This window comes from Neopsephotus bourkii, unplaced genomic scaffold (genome assembly GCF_033783945.1).
Source record: "Neopsephotus bourkii isolate Nb327-2 ecotype Australia unplaced genomic scaffold, CSIRO-AGI_Nbou_v1 NB_1780, whole genome shotgun sequence".
NCBI lineage: Eukaryota > Metazoa > Chordata > Aves > Psittaciformes > Psittacidae > Neopsephotus > Neopsephotus bourkii.
This window is the reverse complement of record NW_026902254.1, coordinates 4106959-4124886: the sequence shown is the minus strand read 5'-3', so window position 1 is coordinate 4124886 and position 17928 is coordinate 4106959. Positions and strand designations below refer to the sequence as shown.

General features: G+C 39.1%; 1 protein-coding gene across 12 annotated transcripts in view; it reads left to right on the top strand.

Moving 5' to 3' along the window:
- The window catches only part of LDB2 (LIM domain binding 2), a 387404-nt gene that overhangs the window by 235700 nt on the left and 133776 nt on the right, over positions 1-17928 (top strand). For all 12 annotated transcript variants that reach the window (XM_061379723.1, XM_061379722.1, XM_061379720.1 and 9 more), the window contains one exon: positions 8337-8439. In XM_061379723.1, coding sequence (XP_061235707.1) covers positions 8337-8439 — 103 coding nt within the window. The remainder of the gene's footprint in view (positions 1-8336; positions 8440-17928) is intronic.

Genomic DNA, 17928 nt, shown 5'->3' with positions numbered 1-17928 from the left:
GCTGTAGCTGAATAGTGAAACATGTACAGAGTGAATATTTAAGGATTCATTCCTGTGTCCACTAGCTGCAGTAAAATTTAAAGAATGACAAATAATAGGTTTGAGACCAAGCATTCTACTTTGATTTTGTTATTAGGCTGAACCAGACAGCTCTCTGTCTTAGAGAATCTCAGAAAATCTCCATAATTTCAAGGACTCTAATTTTAAAAGGATATCCAACTTGATGTATGTGTAGCATCTGTGTAGAAGGAAAAATTAGGTGGCTTAGATGTAATGGAACTGTACATTTTTATAGCTGTGTGTAGACTGGTCTTGCTATTTGCCAGCCCAATGAGCTGTTGCCACAACTACTCTAATAAAAAGTCTCTAATTTGGGTATATATGAGTGGCCAAATAACAAGGAAGAGGTCAACTATTCTTCTAAACATAAGAAAATTTTTTCTCTTCCTTATATCAGTATCAGCATGTTTCAGTTAATCTGAACTGCTGCTATAATTGCTCAGTGTGGACTTGCTATTTGAGAATCTAAGTGATGATATCTCAAAGCAGCGTATCTGCAAAGCTGAGCTGGATGGCCAGGACCATTACAGCATAATGGTTTTACTGTAGTGATGCTGATTCCCACATCCCGGGGTTCAGAGTACATCAAGGAAATGGCATGAATCAATTTGCATATTTTGCAAAGCCTTTCTCTTCCTCCCCCTGTTTTTATCTGAAATCAAATAATTAATGTTTGGTTTTCACAGTTTCCCATTCAGTAAATTAACTGTTACAGCTTCCCACCCCCTGATATTTTGTTGCCTGATAGTGCCATGGTTTATAGGCAATAAAAATAGGATTCTTGATATATTAAGAATTTCCAGCAAACGTGTAAGAGTAGCTTTCCATTATGAGCTTTTCCCTATAATTCCATTGGATTCTTCAAGTTAATCCAGATTTATGTGAGAAAGAGGGACGTTGTCCCCATATTGTACACGAGCTGGTCTCTGAGGCGGTGTTGCTCTCGTGATCTATTGCATGACTATATTTTGCCTTTTCAATAAAACAGAAACTTGCTGTTGTTTCTTTGCTGTGCAAATGAAGATAAGTTCCAAAGTGGAATGTAAACAATAATTTAATTAATTATTAAGTAAGCTGAAGAAACTGATATGTTTTGGGCATTGAGCAGTGTTTTGGCAAGAAGTTGCAAGTATATAATGGAAACAAAAACTACTTATGACCAAAGCCAAGTCTTAAAATTTTTCTGCCAGTTTTACTACACATTGTTTGAGAGATGGCATACAGCCACGCTAGTAAGTGAAATAAAAGCAAGCAACACCATTAGAACTGTGAATAGGTGTGAAATAACAAATGGACAGAATAGAGTTCGGCATTCTATGATTCCTGGCAGGGTGAGGTGAGACAGAGATTCTGGAAGATACCACTAGCTGCAAGACTAAAGTTATGTTTAATGCTATGTAAAACGTGCTTTATGTTTAATATCAAATAAATGAGATAAGCAAATAACAAAGGCAACGTGATTGGGAGTGATCCTTACAAACCAGCCCTAGGCAAGGAGACTGTTCCCCTTTTTAGAATCATAGAATAGTTAGGGTTGGAAAGTACCTTAAGGTCATCAAATTCTAACCCCCTGCCATGGGCAGGGACACCTCGCTCTAAACCATATCACCCAAGGCCTCGTCCAACCTGGTCTTGAACACAGCCAGGGATGGAGCATTCACAACCTCCCTGGGCAACCTATTCCAGTGCCTTACCACCCTAACAGGAAAGAATTTCCTCCTTATATACAATCTAAACTTGCCCTGTTTAAGTTTTAACCTGTTACCCCCTTGTCCTACCACTACAGTCCCTAATGAAGAGTCCATCCCCAGCATCCTTACGCCCCCTTCAGATACTGGAAGGCTGCTATGAGGTCTCCATGCAGCCTTCTCTTCTCCAGGCTGAACAGCCCCAACTTTCTCAGCCTGTCTTCATATGGGAGGTACTCCAGCCCCCTGATCATCCTCGTGGCCCTTTTCTGCACTTGTTCCAACAGTTCCATGTCCTTTTTATGTTGAGGACACCAGAACTGCACACAATACTCCAAGTGAGGTCTCATGAGAGCAGAATAAAGGGGCAGGATCACCTCCTTTGACCTGCTGGTCACGCTCCTTTTGATGCAGCCCAGGATACGGTTGGCTTTCTGGGCTGCAAGCGCACACTGAAGCCAGCTCATGTTCATTTTCTCATCGACCAGCATCCCCCAAGTCCTTCTCTGCAGGGCTGCTCTGAATCTCTTCTCTGCCCAGCCTGTAGCTGTGCCTGGGATTGCTCCGACCCAGGTGTAGGACCTTGCACTTGTCATGGTTAAACTTCATGAGGTTGGCATCAGCCCACCTCACAAGCGTGTCAAGGTCCCTCTGGATGGCATTCCTTCCCTCCAGCGTATCAACCGAACCACACAGCTTGGTGTCATCGGCAAACTTGCTGAGGGCGCACTCAATCCCACTGTCCATGTCAGCGACGAAGATGTTAAAGAAGACCGGTCCCAACTCCGATCTCTGAGGGACACCCCTCGTTTCTGGTCTCCAGCTGATCATTGAGCCACTGACCACAACTCTTTGCATGCGGCCATCCAGCCAGTTCTTTATCCACTGAGTGATCCATTCATCAAATTGATGTCGCTCCAATTTAGAGACAAGAATGTCGTGTGGGACAGTGTCGAACGCTTTACACAAATCCAGGTAGATGACATCAACTGCTTTACCCCTGTCCATCAGTTCTGTAGCCCCATCATAGAAGGCCACCAAATTGGTCAGGCAGGATTTCCCCTTAGTGGAGCCATGCTGGCTGTCACCAAGCACCTTGTTGATTTTCATGTGCCTTAGCATGCCTTCCAGGAGAACCTGCTCCAAGATTTTGCCAGGCACAGAGGTGAGACTGACTGGTCTGTAATTCCCTGGGTCATCCATTTTCCCCTTCTTGAAAATGGGGGTTATATTTCCCTTTTTCCAGTCGTCGGGAACTTCACCTGACTGCCATGATTTTTCAAATATGATGGCCAGCGGCTTAGCAACTTCATTTGCCAGCTCCTTCAGGACCCCCGGATGGATTTCATCAGGTCCTGTGGGCTTGTGCACGTTCAGATTTTTAAGATGGTCTCGAACCAATTCCTGTCCTACAGTGGGCCCAAGGTCTTCATTCTCACAGTCCCTGCGTCTGCCTTCCAAGACTTGGGTGGTGTGGTCAGTGAATACTGAGGCAAAGAAGTCATTCAGAACCTCAGCCTTCTCCAAATCCTGTGTAGGTAGGTGCTTTTGCTAGTTACAGGGTACCACATATTGCTAGCAAAGATACTGTGAATGTAAAATAGTTGTGCATCTTCTTATATCTGTATAATAGACAACCATTTGACTATATGGATTTCTCACCTACATACTGTATATGAGTGTTATACTCTCACTCTGTTCATACGGTTTCCAGGAAAATCAATTTAAGATTTGGTATTTCGTATAGTATTTATGTATTTTAAATATGTATTTAAACCTCCTCTACACTACATTATGAAAACATTGTGCATTGCAAGGCCAGATCTACAGATCACTACTCAAATGTCCAAATGTATAAAATTAAGATGTATAAGTTCCTGTTAATTTGTTACTTCCATGAAATTTGTATCAGGACCTTAAATATGTTGGGTAGTCTCAAGACGAGTCTAATTTAAAGCTAATGGGGAAAATATTTGTTTCTCTTATTCAGGCTTTTAATGGTCTGTAAGTGGGCTCTCTGAATAAACATTAATATTAGAATTTTTTAATGAAACTTACCCTGTAAATTTCATAGTTTACAATGGTTGTGCAGTTTTTACAGGTTTATTTAATGGCAACATCTTATCTTGAACTGCATACTAAAGGCTGAAGTGTAGTTTGATTTCCTGGGAATGGGAGGAGGGGAGAAATACCATTCTCTCCTTGGGGAGACGGCAGTTTCCTTGTGCAGTATTAACTTGAAAGAATATGAGAAGCGCATATCTTGCCAACAGGAGTGTGGATGTACAGAGTTCTGAAAATAGTAATTGTCAATAGGGAAGGGTTGTAGGTGCCAGAAGAAAAATGTAAGCTCCCAAGGGCACTATCTCTTTTTATTTTTGCCTTGTCCAATGCCAAGCCATATAGGTTGATGTTTAGAATTCAGTTCTTCCCCAAGAAGTGATTATATATGAAAAAAGGTCCCATTTTAGAACAGATGTTTTTTCTGTGTGTATTCAGAATCACGTTTACTTGTGTCCATGATTCTATTTTTAATATACTGTTTACACCTGTTATATGTGTGTGGCCAAAAGTGATGTGAGGCAGAAAACAAAAGTCCATTTCTCACTGAGTACAAGCCGTGGAGCTGCTGCTGCGATAGGGCAGCGCTGCCTGAGGCTCCTCTGTGTCTCCTCTTCTTGGGAACACAGTAGCCATGCTCTGTGGCTCTTTCCCTGATGCAAAACACTAGCCTAGAAATCTATAGCAGGGGATTAAACCACTTAACCTGCAATGGCAGCAGATTGAGCCGATTATTCTCCTACTGTTAGCCATCATGGACAAGTGATTGATCTTCTTTATAGCAATCTTTTCATATGGTTGTCATCACATTCCCTTTCCAAGGAGCTTCTGACTTATACTAAACACATTTAAGTCTTTCTGCCTTGCTTCCTATGAGTCTTTTGGGGTTGGCTTGTTTGTTTGTGTCTTTAGACTCAATGATTCCTGTTGTTCTCGGATAAGTTCTTTAAGAGTGGGTGGCTCAGGCCTGGCCTCACAGTACTCCAGAGGTGGACAGACTATTCCAGTTGAAGTCTTTCCAGAGAAGTGTTTGCTGGATCAGGAGGGAATTATATCTAAGACATTTCCCATGTTTGCAAAAGCAACAGATTGCTGACATATTTGCTTTATGATCTGGACCATTTTCTACAGTATTGCTTAGCCAGTTATTCCCCATTTTGTATTTGTGCTTTTGTCACTTCACTTGACTAAACTTCATCTTCATTTCAGATCATTTCTGCAATCTATCAAAATAATTCTGAATTCCAGTTTTATCCTACAAGATATCTGCATTCTCCCTTGAGCATGGTTTCCTGTACTGTTTTTTTACATTAACTCCATTCATCCTCCCAAGTCATTAAGTAAAAATAAAGGAATTTGGAGAAAATGCCATAATCTCAGTTGGCCTTATACTCCAGTTGAAAGATCTATTTGGGTTCAGCAATCACCATCACAGGCAAGTTGAAAAGCTTCGTTTGGCTTAGAGACTCTTAATCATGCAAGTGTACAAGGTGTAAAGAAGAACGCAGCTTGACTCTCAGATCACACATGAATATTTGGGACTGCTAGATGGAGGGGGAAAAAGAACATCATTGTACTTACAATCTGATTACATTTGCCAAAGAAATCAGAGTAAGGAACAAATATTGAAACCCTGGGATTCCATTTACTTGAAGACCCTATTCAGAGTTGAGCCATGCTCCAAATTACAAATAATGCCAGAGGTGAAGGGGATCAGAGGGAATAATAGCAGTTATGGCGGAAGACGTTCTGCTGCTTGGGTAGCTGGCTCCAGCAGCATGGCAGCTTCACTTCTGACCCACCTTGCTGGCTCCCTCTGCCCTTTTCTCTCCTTTGACCCATTCCTTAAGTTTATTTTAAGACAAAATATTTTAAAAGTATTAAATTTTTTTTTTTTTATGTTTAGGCCATTATTTCGATGTTTGAACGTGTGAGTGCACTACGTGAAAGGGAGGTTGCCATGGTAATTTCTCATTATTGTTGAATAGAAAAATAATTACTCTGGCAAAATCCCCCATAACCTGTCAGAGCATAAGTTAAAGATGCCTGGGGGCAGCCTTGCCTTCACCATCCCCTTTTTTGCAGAAAAAAACCAGAGTGATTTTATTATCCTCCTTCTCTTTTTTTGCAGTAACTGGATCCTTTTCCAGCTTGGCTGAGGGACACCTCCTTTGGTTTTGTTCACCAGTTGGCTGTGAAAATAGTTGGGCCCACCTGTGACAAGGGTGGAGCAGAGAATTAATCAGTAGAGTGTATACAAGCTTGACAGGATTTTATCATCTATTAAGATTTGGAGGGATTTTGTGGGTGGGGTGTTGCATTTTCTGTTTTTCCTTTTTCCTGACATAAAAATATGAAAAAGCATAAGATAAAGACCTTGGACAGTATCCAGACTGTGACAGAGTCTGGGTATTTCATCTATCCAGGGAGGGAATCCACAGTAATTTCATCTCCACGTTTTCCTTGCCTTCAGGCTTCCTGGAAGCAAGAGTGAGTGCAAATACATGTGGTTTTGAGCTGAGGCCCTGCACTTTCCCTGCTCTTCTCTATCTTTCCCATGTGCTTTTGCATCCCAGATGTGTGATGATCCCCTTTTGCTTCCCATGTAATTGGGTGCTGCAGGAGTAGCTCCAGTGATACCTACTGAGTTAATGAGAGGTGCAAATGCATGTATGATACTGCTTAAATCCTTCCTTCCCTACAACAAGTATGTCCAAAAGATCCAAGTTAAGCGATACAGCAGCCTCTCTTTTGGCAAATGGTAGCTCGTAATTCCTTACTGGACAATACACTCTTTTATGGGCTTAGAATGTCACCCACCAGGCTGTCCCAAGTGAAGGGTGGGTGTGCAGAGGTGTGTTGCTAGAAGCTGTTTGCTAGGCACCTCTTGAGCACCTGGTGTATATATCCTGTACTTGCTGTTGTGGTTACCTGGCTAGTAGATGCAGTGATGTTTGCACACAGAAACACCCATCAGATTTACACCAACAAAGAGGAGAGAGCAGCAGCTGTCTGTGGCAACAGATTCCTAAGATGTGGGGATGGTTTTTTACTCTGTGTGACTGAATTTTGAGCAAGTACCACAGAGCTGGGCTGCATGTTGTCCTGACGCTGCTGGGAAGGGGGAGTGTTGGCAAGGAAGCCAAGAAGTCTCTCAGAGGTCTCTGGTAGGACCTGGAATGCTAAAACCTGTCTTTATAATTCCTCCATTGGATGATTGACAAGAATCAAAGTTGTGAGGCAGGAAGAATATACTGCTCATCAGTTCGGAATGAAAATCAGTAGTAATGTCTTTAGGAAAAACGGGAACAGAACTAAAAAACCAAGATAGTTATTTCTCTGTGTATATATAATGAGTATGTTAGATGGATATTTTGTCTTAAATTTTTATTTTATCCCAGGGAACAAATGTTTTCTGACTTTGCTTTATATTGCTCAGGCATTAAGCGGTGCTTGGTGCTCACTACACTGAGTGAACCTGACCTTGCATCCTGTAAGGCAGCTGTCATGAGTGGGATATAATGGTGCTGAGGAGTGCAACTGGGGCATCTTCAGAGGTGTATTTCCAGCTTTGTTTCTGATCCTGCATGCTGCAGATGATTCAAATCTCAGGGTCTCAAAGCAGCGGATGAGCACCAAACATTTTAAATACATCTGTTTAATATATCTGTAGCTTTTCAATGAAGCAGTTGGTGGATTCTGTTAACTGACTTCTGTGAAAACCCTTGTGAGCTGGATCACTTGCACAGGTGCTAGACATCAAGGTTTGGGTGCCTTTTGTGGATCACTCAGGTCTGAAAATGCCTGGTTCAGCTGTGAAAAGCCACAGACCACCTGTATTGGTATACTGGTATAAGCTTTACATTGTACATTATATTAATTCTTGCTGTATGTATTACTGTACCTCTAAGTATGCACAGCTCATCTTAAAATATTGTCTTCACGTAACATGAAAAGTAAGGATTTCTCATAACAATTACATTTAAGTAACTACCTGGTATTTAATCAACCTGCAATGGCATTGTATTTATTTTAAAGGCATTGGAGTGGAATGGCTATTATATTTAATTTCTAAATAACTTTCTTGTCAGCTCATGCTGATAATTGGGTTATGTAGCATTATAGAATTGAGTACGGAGGGTTTTTTTCATTATTAGGATCAAGCATTTGAGATACACAGCCCAGAAATATGGGGAGAAAGTCATAATTGCCATATTTGCTATTGGTTTATAAAACCATTTTTAAGATTTGAAGAAAAACATGTATTTATGAGTATGAAAGTCATTACATATTTATTGTGTGCTTGGTAAAATGAAAGTTTATTGTATAATAAACTAAATATTTTAGCTTTTTGCTTAAATTAGACCAAGAACTTTATCCAGGAAAATGAGTTTGAAATGTCATATAGACATCTACACTCCAAAATCACAGGCGAAGAAGGACAAACTGTATCTGAATTTCTCTTACAAAAGATGAACATATTTTCATTTTGCCTCCTGTTAAGTGAATGATCTGTTTACTTCCTAGGATAGTGACAACCTCTGGTGGGATGCCTTTGCAACTGAATTTTTTGAAGATGATGCAACTTTAACGCTTTCATTTTGTTTGGAAGATGGACCAAAGCGATACAGTAAGTGAGATATCTTTTATTCTAATTTTAAGCCTGAATTTCTAAACACAGTTACCTATAAAAATCTGATGCAAACCTGCCAATGAGAAAGCCACTTTTTTTCAGTGACCGTCAAGTTCCCTTAAGAAGTGCATGGATTGGGAATCTGTTTTTTTTTTTTTTTTTTTTTTGAGGAACTCCTCTGAATTTTATTGCATGAAAAATTATTTCCTGGCGGAGTAAGGCAAATAATCCAATATGTTATTTGGAATTTTTTCTATTAATTTTCTTTGGCTATGCTTGCATTCTGCAAACATTTGCAGTGTTGAGTCTTGTGGGCAAAATTGTTTACACAAAGGGAACTTTGTAGCAAATTTTGGTATAAAAAAAATATATATACCAAAAGCTATACCCTTGCTGGTTCCATCAGCTCTGTGGATCTGTTCTGTTTGCACACATTAAGGACCTATCCTGCATATTGTTTGAACAGCAGCGGAAGTCTAAAACACTCTCAATCAAGCACTAAATGGAAGCTTGAATGGAAGTGAAGCAATGAATAACTCTGATGGCATTGGTATCCATTTCTGAGCAGGAAAAAGGAGTAAAATTCATCAATTTGTTTGAAGTGAATAATTCAGTCAGCTTTAGCACTAAGCAACAGGGAGATAAGTAAACATTGAAAAACTGCATTGCCAATTGTTTCACTCCATTCAGAGTGACCCCTGCTTCACAGTGACAGCTTGTGCTCTCTACTTAGTGTTCTGAATCCTGCAAGGTTCTTCTTTTTCATGAGAGTGACTGATTGTTGGTGTATCACTCACATACTCCTAATTCCTTTTATCAATTATCTCAGGTATTTATTTGACAAGTGTTACCTTCTCCTGGAGGAAAAAATAACAGCCACTTTGAACGCATGTTCTGGGATTAGTGTTGACAGAATTACAGTTTCTTGCCTTTCAAAGCAAGTGATAACTCTGTAAAGGTCCTCAAATTACAGCCTATAGCAATGCTGGTAACAGCTGATCTGTCCTGATTAGGTTGAGTCAACTTGTCAGATATCAGATTTGCTAGTTGTGTTATCAGTCCAGAAGGCACAGATACGTCAGCCAAAAAGCAATTAATGTCCAGTTAGATCAGAAGGAGTTGTGTTTCTGCAAAACAGTGCTGCATATGAAAGAATTTGTCAAAGAGTAAAATATTCCTGTTGTCACAAATGCTTGATAATGGTTGTGCTATCTGTAACCGGATGGTTTGGTATGGGGCAGTACTGTGGGTTTTAGCATTGTTGCTGATAAGTGTGATTGAAAGATCAAATTACTGTAGGCATGTTTTTAAAAGTGCCTGGTACACAACATATTTTGGTTCTAATTTCTGACATCTGCACAAACTGTTGTTGCTTTTGGTGTTGTTATTTTCAACATCTAGAATTAAAGTTCAGCATTTAGAGCTCTTTCTCTTTATTCTCGTTTCCTTTCCTTCATTAGTAAAAATTTATGTAAGTCTGAACTACAGTATTAGTGATTGTTTCTGACATGAGCAATATTCCTATTTAGTGATACTCTAAAGAGCATGCTTGAGCTGTTAGAGTCTGGCATTTCCATTGCCATCTGAGCAAGTTTTGAGAGCAGCCTTGTGGGTGCATGTTGTCCAAGTGCCTGCTGAGGGACACCTCCAGCATTGCCTGGGGAAGGTGCAGGGTGGAAGTTGTGTGTTAAGAGCAACCCTTTCTTCCTGCCAGGGAAGCTTGTGTCCAAAAAGATGTCCAGGAGTTGAGAACAGAGCAGCCTGCTCCCCTTTGGTTGCAAATATTAACAGGAAATTGCTTCTACCTGTAGCAGGCCCTTGCTGAGCACAGAGACCTGATCAAGGTCACTGTTTTGTGGGCCCAACCTGTTTGCATGTTCCATTATGTCTATGGTCTTTGTATCTCCTAAAGACCGTCACGTCACCCAGTACCTTTATTCCAAGTAACTGGTGAAATCATTGGGCAGTGGGCTGGTGGTAGGCCAGAACATGAGCGGTGCCAGCACCGAGCACGGAGTTCTAGAAGAGATCAAACTGAAGTGCCTTGTCTCCACTTGCACTATCCCCAGCAAGACACCTGCCTCCTTTCCCACTGTGCAAGCTCTTTACTACATAGGGGGCATTAAAGACATTGCAGCTGGCTGAGGGAAGAGACAAATTGTTCTTACTCTTGCGGGCACAAACAGTAATGGAGGCAACCAAGATTAAGCCTCAGAAAAGAGAAATAGGCATCCTTTAAGAAGCCATTTATAGAGTTGAAAGTGATGAAAGATGCTGACCTCTTGCCTTTGCTGCAGGATTCAGCTCAAAATTGCCTGCCTTTGTGTTGCTTCAGCCTCTGAGAGATTTGCTTACATCTTTGGCATTGGTTCTGGCTGCCACCTCGTTCTCTTTCCTTTGGGCAATAATTTCCCTCTTTGGGAAACTAAAATATTTTCTTCTGGAGCAACTAAATTCCAGAAAAAATCTTGTGGGGTATGTGGGGAAAGGACAGCTAGTGTTATATTGTCCATGGTCAGAATTTTTCTCTTCCCAGTCCTTTTCCTTTCTTGCTGTCTTGATCTCTCTGGATCTTGCCTTAAGCCACCAGAGATGAGGAGGAGCATGGTGTTTTGCTCTTCTCTAATCTTGATGGTAGTTCCCAAACCTCTCAGGGAGCTTCCTTTCCATGCTTGCTTTAAACTTTTCCTTTCCATGGGTTTCCTATTGCAGCCTCACCTCTGCCCTCTGTTTTTACCTGGACAGCCAGTTCCCACAGCCGATGCAGATGCTCAGAGCACGTGAATCAGGCATGTAAATCATTGTCTCTGTGTTACAAGGTTTTAAAAAAACCCACTTTTATTTGCCTTCCATTTCTTTAAACTTCTAATATACAGTCCTGTCCAAGAGAGTGCAAGGATTATAAACTCACTTTGTTTTGTCTTGGAAAACTAAGCTGCTTATCTAATTTCATGGCCCCAGACTGAAGCTTTGTGGAAAACACCAAATATTTTTAGGCCTGCCTTTCACATTACTGTGTTTTACAGTATTCCTCTCTATACTGAGAAAAGTGGTTTGCTTCCCTTTGCTACTTGCCCTCTTAAATCCGTGGTGTTTTTCCTTGTCTGTCAGCTCTGAAACTCTTTATCCTGTAGGGGAAAACAGATATGGGTCAAGATGAGGATTTGAAGTCACTGGGCTATGTTTACTTCACTTGGCATGAGACAGCACAATGTACTGATACTCGAGCTACATTTAAATGTGCTTGTGTATATATGGCACAGCACGTAAAGATACTTCTGCCCTGGGAAGAGTAGAGGTCTGTTGGTTCAGTGATCCACCAGTGCTAATTAATTTAATTGCCATGTTTGTTAGACCTACACCAGTTATCTTTGCTGAACATTATTCTGCCTTGGATAGATGTGCACTTGAAAGTCCAGCTCAACTTTTAATGCAGAGATTCTCTGTGAGACCTGAGATCACTGCTGTGCCCATCTCTGCAGCTCTTTTTGTCTTTCTTCAGTATTTTATATCTGTGGATGCAAGAACTTTACCTTCTGCAGTTCTTTCTCCCTGGTGCAGCATTCCAGAGAGAAGATAGTATCTTCTTTCAAACATCCACTGAAAATGTATGTTTTTCTCCTGCTTGCCTATACCCTTCAGCTATTTTTTGGTCTATTATCTATGAACTCTACTCATGTTATTAAATTCTATGTTGAAATTTAGTTTTAATGAGAAATGCTACAGAAAATATATATTTTAATGAAACAAAGGTGTAAAGTATGTGTGTTTTCTGTAGTCTGTCTTTTTTGGCTACAGTGAGATAGGGAGAAAGCTCACACATTCCAGTGTCTACAGTCAGGGAAAGATTTCCCAAACCAGAGATGCTACCTGTTTTAAACTGCACTGAATTATATTCAATAGAAGATAAAAGTAAATCCATGAAATTCATTTTACAGTGAAAAATAAATTTGCTTTAATTTATTATGCTCTGATTTATTGAGTTAAGAAGTAAATAGGATTTAAAGAAAACCAGAAAAGAAAATATGCCTAATGGAGCAGATTTTTTTTTTCCTTGTTGTGGATAAAACATTCATTTCCTGTTAAGAGCCTTCATCCCTCTAAAAGAGTAAATACTAGACTCTGATCCATTGTTGCCCAGGTTCTTTGTTTCTTGGAGACAAAATATTTCCCGAACAGATAAGAGAAACAAGTTTGATTGACAGCTCTTAGCAGAGTCTCATCAGCTGCTGTGCTGACAGCCTGGTGATGCGCACTGTGCTGATGTGGTAGGGAGTGACAGGTGATTGACAGCCCAAGACTGTGGAGACAGGAAAGATGAAGCATGCTCAGTAAGAATAATGTGCAGTGTTTATGCAGCACTGCAGAGAATAGGAGCTAGAAAGTTAACTCTTTCTGAGCAAAGTGACTCTAACACATAATGGATGCACTTGCCACTGTGCAGAAAATTAGAGCCTGTCTACATTTCTCTTCTGTTCACTAAATGCTTTCCGTTCATGGAGGAGCTGTATACTGTGAGGAAGCAAAAGCATGAGCTATCACATTTGTAGCTGTGAAAAAATTTCATGTGTGGTAGGTATAATGGAGCCCTCAAAATGGATTTATTTAAGCCTATAGGTGTAGAATGTACTGAGAATTTCAGGCACTTTTTCTGGGTTTCCATCATCCAATTTTATATGCCACTGCATAATGTTACACAGCAGCAAATTTCAGAAGGAACCAGTTGAGCTCTTTTGCTGTGTGTGTCCCTAGAAAAATACCGTGATTTCAGTTTTATTGTTGCTCTGAATCTGGAGCTGATAATTGAATATGGATTTTGTGTTATAATTGCTACTGCAGTTTGTGTTTGGAATGTACAATATAACTATGCCATGCTTTGCATTTTAGGCAATTATTGTTCATTTTCTCCATTTTGTGCATGAACCCTGCTTGATTTTTGTTAATTTCTTGATTTTTTGGATAATTGTGAAGTTAGAGGTGGAGTTTTCTGGGCAAAAGTTTCAGAGTACAATGAACTTTGGGCTAAATGATAAAATCAGCAGCTTTAAAGAGCTTATTGAAGTTTGTCTGAGTGCCTTTAGAATACTTTACATAGGTGTATCTTAGACATTACTACAAATTATTTAGTGAATACAGTGCGAGTGAGCTGCAACAGATTCATTCTACCATTCTCCTTGTTTATAACCTGTGCCATACAAGTAACTTTCCAGCCCTTTGCTGAATAACTTCCACAGGGGTTAATAGTTGTAAGCTACATTTAGTGGTCATTTCTTACAAGCAGGGAATGTAGCTTGGAAATAAACAGAGAAAGTTTGCCACACATAACCCACTTGTTTAACTGCTGTCACAAAGCTGGTTTCGAGAGGCCAGTGTGCTGCATTGTCACCCCAGGTTTCTATAAAACTGTTGTCTGGCTTCTGTCACATAACTCAGATAAAATTAAATTTGCCAAGAGAAACAGATTGTAGTATTTCCAGGAATATGCTCTTTCTTCTTCATTTTTTCTTCCCAGAGAAATCCCAGTCATTAAACATGATTTGAGCATTCAGGTACAACAGAGTAAATTGGCCTAGCTTAGGCAGACAGATTATCCTGTGTGACTGCTTGGTCTTCACCTTTATATACCACCCTTCTAGTCTTGTTTTTTTCTTGGCAGTACTCTAGAGTTTAATTTCTGAACATACATGAAAATTTCATTAAAATCATGCCTAACAGGTCTACATGTGCCTGTGGATCACCACTAGTGCCTCTACCCCCCAGTTAAGGATTTCTGATAGAGAATTATTTCTTAAAAATGGTGTTTTAAGGAGTTCTTAGTCCATTTTACAAATGTTTTAGCAGAACTGTATACTAGTAATTTTTATTAAGAATATAAACAATGCACTAGTAAGTCAAATGCATTACAGGTGTCTTAAGTGTATTACACCTATGCACTTTATCATCCAAACTTCTGTAAGCTCATCAAAGAATAAAATGAGATTTGTTTGACAAGACCTATTTTACATAAACCCATGTTGACTGGCATTAATTACATCTCTTTCACTTCAATCTTCATCAGTTAAATCCTGTATAATTTTTTTTCACTATTTTGTCTGTATTGATATCAAGTTATTATATTGCAGTTACCTGACTGTATAGTGCCCCCTCTTAAACAGCAACACAACAGTAGTGTGGGGGTTTTAATTCCCTCAGTAGTTCTTTACTTTTAATTATTATTTTATAGCACCAGATAGAAATGTGCAAAATAAACTCTTAGAGCACCTAATTTTAAAACACTTACTCATAACAGATAGTTTTTAAGATCCTTTTTAGCTGCTGACGGACTAAGAAGCATTCTTATCTCAAGATCATCATTCTTTTCAAAGTAGGACAAACATATATATCAATGTTAGCAAATTTTCTGTTTCTAAATTAAATTAAAGCTAATTAAATTTTGAATAATATTCAAGGTCCTTCTTTTTTCCTTTAGCAATACATACAGTCATGGATCGTTCACTGCAGTCTTCAGCATCTCATTCTAATATTTTCTATTTCATAATGTGTTTTTCCAGATTGTTTTTCCTTTTTTTCTCTTTGCTTTTCATACTGTATTCATCATAATTATCATAGGGGTTTTCTTCTAATTATTGCCTTCTTTTTTCTACTAACTTTTTTTTTGCCAAAGTTGTTTGTCTTTCTCGCATTGTAGTTGTAGCTTTTGGATATTTTATCCATTCTGTTTAACAGTTTCTTAATTTTCATGCAGTTTTTATCTGTACTTTGTCTCAGTCAGTTGCTTTGGTGAATCCAGTATTTTGAAGCACCAGCTGTATCTCTCCTACTGATTTGGATTGCCTTTTCTTTGTCTGTACTGAATGCATATTTTGGATGGCATTTGTACAGAAACATGTGGTCTGATTGGAGAATGCCTGGAGGGAAGCAAAAGTTTTTAAAATAAGACTTACTCAGAAAAAATGAAAGAATTTGAGTTGGTGTGTCTATAGAAGAGAAGATATGGGGAAAAGGAGAAGGGAAAATGGGACATAATAACAAGACCTATCAAGAAAAGGCATGTGGTCTGTTTCCTTATCCATGATGAGCAGAAGATGCTGGCCTTAAATTGCATTAGAAAAGCACATTGAGGGGTTAGTTCCTGCTGATAAGAAAGATGAGGTGCTGGAACAGATTCCCTGAGGAGGCTGTGGAGCCTCCTCCAGCCAAGGGGCTGTGTTTGACCTGCATCTCTGACTCCCTCAAGTCACTGGTCCCAAAGCAAGTGCCAGCTTCCAGCCCCCTGTTCAGTTCAGTCTCAGCCATCATAACAAGTTCCAGAATGATTTTATTATCTTGGGTGCTAAACTTTGTGTGAGAAAAACCACCCTACTGTTTTCATATTTAACGACATGAATAATGTTTTTGTAGTACTACAGGCTATGCAAGACTTCCTATGCAAATTTCCAACTGACTTCCTTCAGAAAATGCATTTTTCTTTTTCTCCATATTACTGACAGGTGCTGAAAGAATAATTCCTTTAAGTTCCTGATTTGCGATTAGCAGGTGTGAATTAGACCTTCACCTCTGCCTGCTGCTGACTTGTCACTTAGCATGATGTTCCTGTGCTTCTGAGTGGTTGATAAAGGACTTCTTCACTGTAAAGTGCCACCCATGTGCAACATGTGTGTGCATGCACATATGTACACACATGACCTTGGTTAGGTACTCCAGGGAAAGGTTTATTAATCAGTGTTCTATCAATCTCTTTTTCAAATATCTTACAAATAAATAGAAGGTTTTAGGTATCTTACAAATGGGTTTCTCAAGTCTCTTTTGCTTGTTACTAAGTATGTTTTACAAATCAATGTTGCAGACCTTTGTCTGTAAAGTGGCACTTGGTGAAAGAGTTACTAAACTCCTAATGTGAATATTGCACAATTATATATAGCCTCTAATTGCAATGGACACTGAAATCCCAATCAGATTGATTCTACTGCTATATAAACAGATTAAGTGATAAGTCCTCTTTGGAGAAATCATAATATTACAGGACATGATACATTGTAGGAGTCTAGGATCCATTCAGAGATCAGTGAGAATAAAAGCAAAATTAATATTAAGAGAATCACAGTGATTTACAGGGGTTTTGCCTCCCCCGTACAAATAATCCCTTTGTTGTGGTTGGCTTTGGTTCACCAATTTGGTCCAAAATATGCAGAGTTCAGTTCTTTCTCTCTGCTGGAAACAATGTTAATAAAATGCAGTTGATCCCTGCAAAATAATGAAAATCAATAGCTTTTTTTTTTTTGCACCAGAATATTAAACAACTTTTCACTATTACAAACTCACAGTAAATTATTTCTTTCTTTGCATAGAGTGGTGGCAGTTGTGAAGAACTGGTCAGTACTTTTTCTGTTCTGCTAAGTAACTGGCAGGCAGATCAGTGTTAGGTTTCAAATGGCTTCAGTACATTAAATAGGGATCATAAAGGTGGGTTGTTTTTTTTTAAATGAGAAATAAAAATGCTGCTATGCTGTTTATTATATTTTTATATGAGGTTGAAACTATTCAGTTGCTATTACTTCGACTTTCAAAATTATCAGGTGATTTTTGAGATGGTCAGTTAATATTTGTTACGTTCTTGTAGAAAAATGTCCTAACATACTTTACAGAGTTCCTGTAAGAAACAAGACTTAGTCTGAATATCCATCCAAACCTAAATTTATGTGTATCTTTCCCTTAGTAGTCAGGGAATATTTCTTTTCTTCATTTTTCATTTTATTTCTTTTCTTCACTACACTTACATTGTTTCTTTTTCAGAAGTGAAACACCCCACTCTATGAATGACCTAAGCGATACCATAAAAAACTGGAAACTGTGGCAGAGCATATTTTCATGTTGTCTCATTTCTAGACCAAAAAGGCACTTAACTAAGTATAGTAGTTTTTCCCACAACTGTTATAAACTATAATACTTTGGAGCACACGGATCACCTGAAGGTATTTAGAAACTAATTGCCTTTTATAGAGCAGTGAATAACTAAACCGTAAACTATCAGATTTTTTTCTTCCCTTTTTGAATCCTCAGGTGTAGATGAATCAGAATGTGAGTCCTAATGGGTCTGGGAGCTTTATGTATATTATGGTAACTTTGTAATAATTTGAAAAATACTATATCGTTTATATACACTTAACACTGCAGGGAGTGGTGTTGCAGAGCTCACAGCTCTAGAACACCAGCAGGACAAGGCTTGTAGGTGCAGATGATCTTTTATAAGTTCAGATGTTAAAAGCTGTCTGCAAAAGATGACCTCTACCCACAAACTTACTCTCTCACACATATATGCAGATGCAAATAGAACACAGTCAAATACATAAATACGCATCTTAATATAATGTTGGGTTTATTGCAAAAATATGCATGTCTGTGTTTAGTGTACAAATGAAACTTTTACATTGTGTTTCAGTGGTGCAGTAGCGCTGTTCCACATGATGCACCTGAGTTTTAGGCACT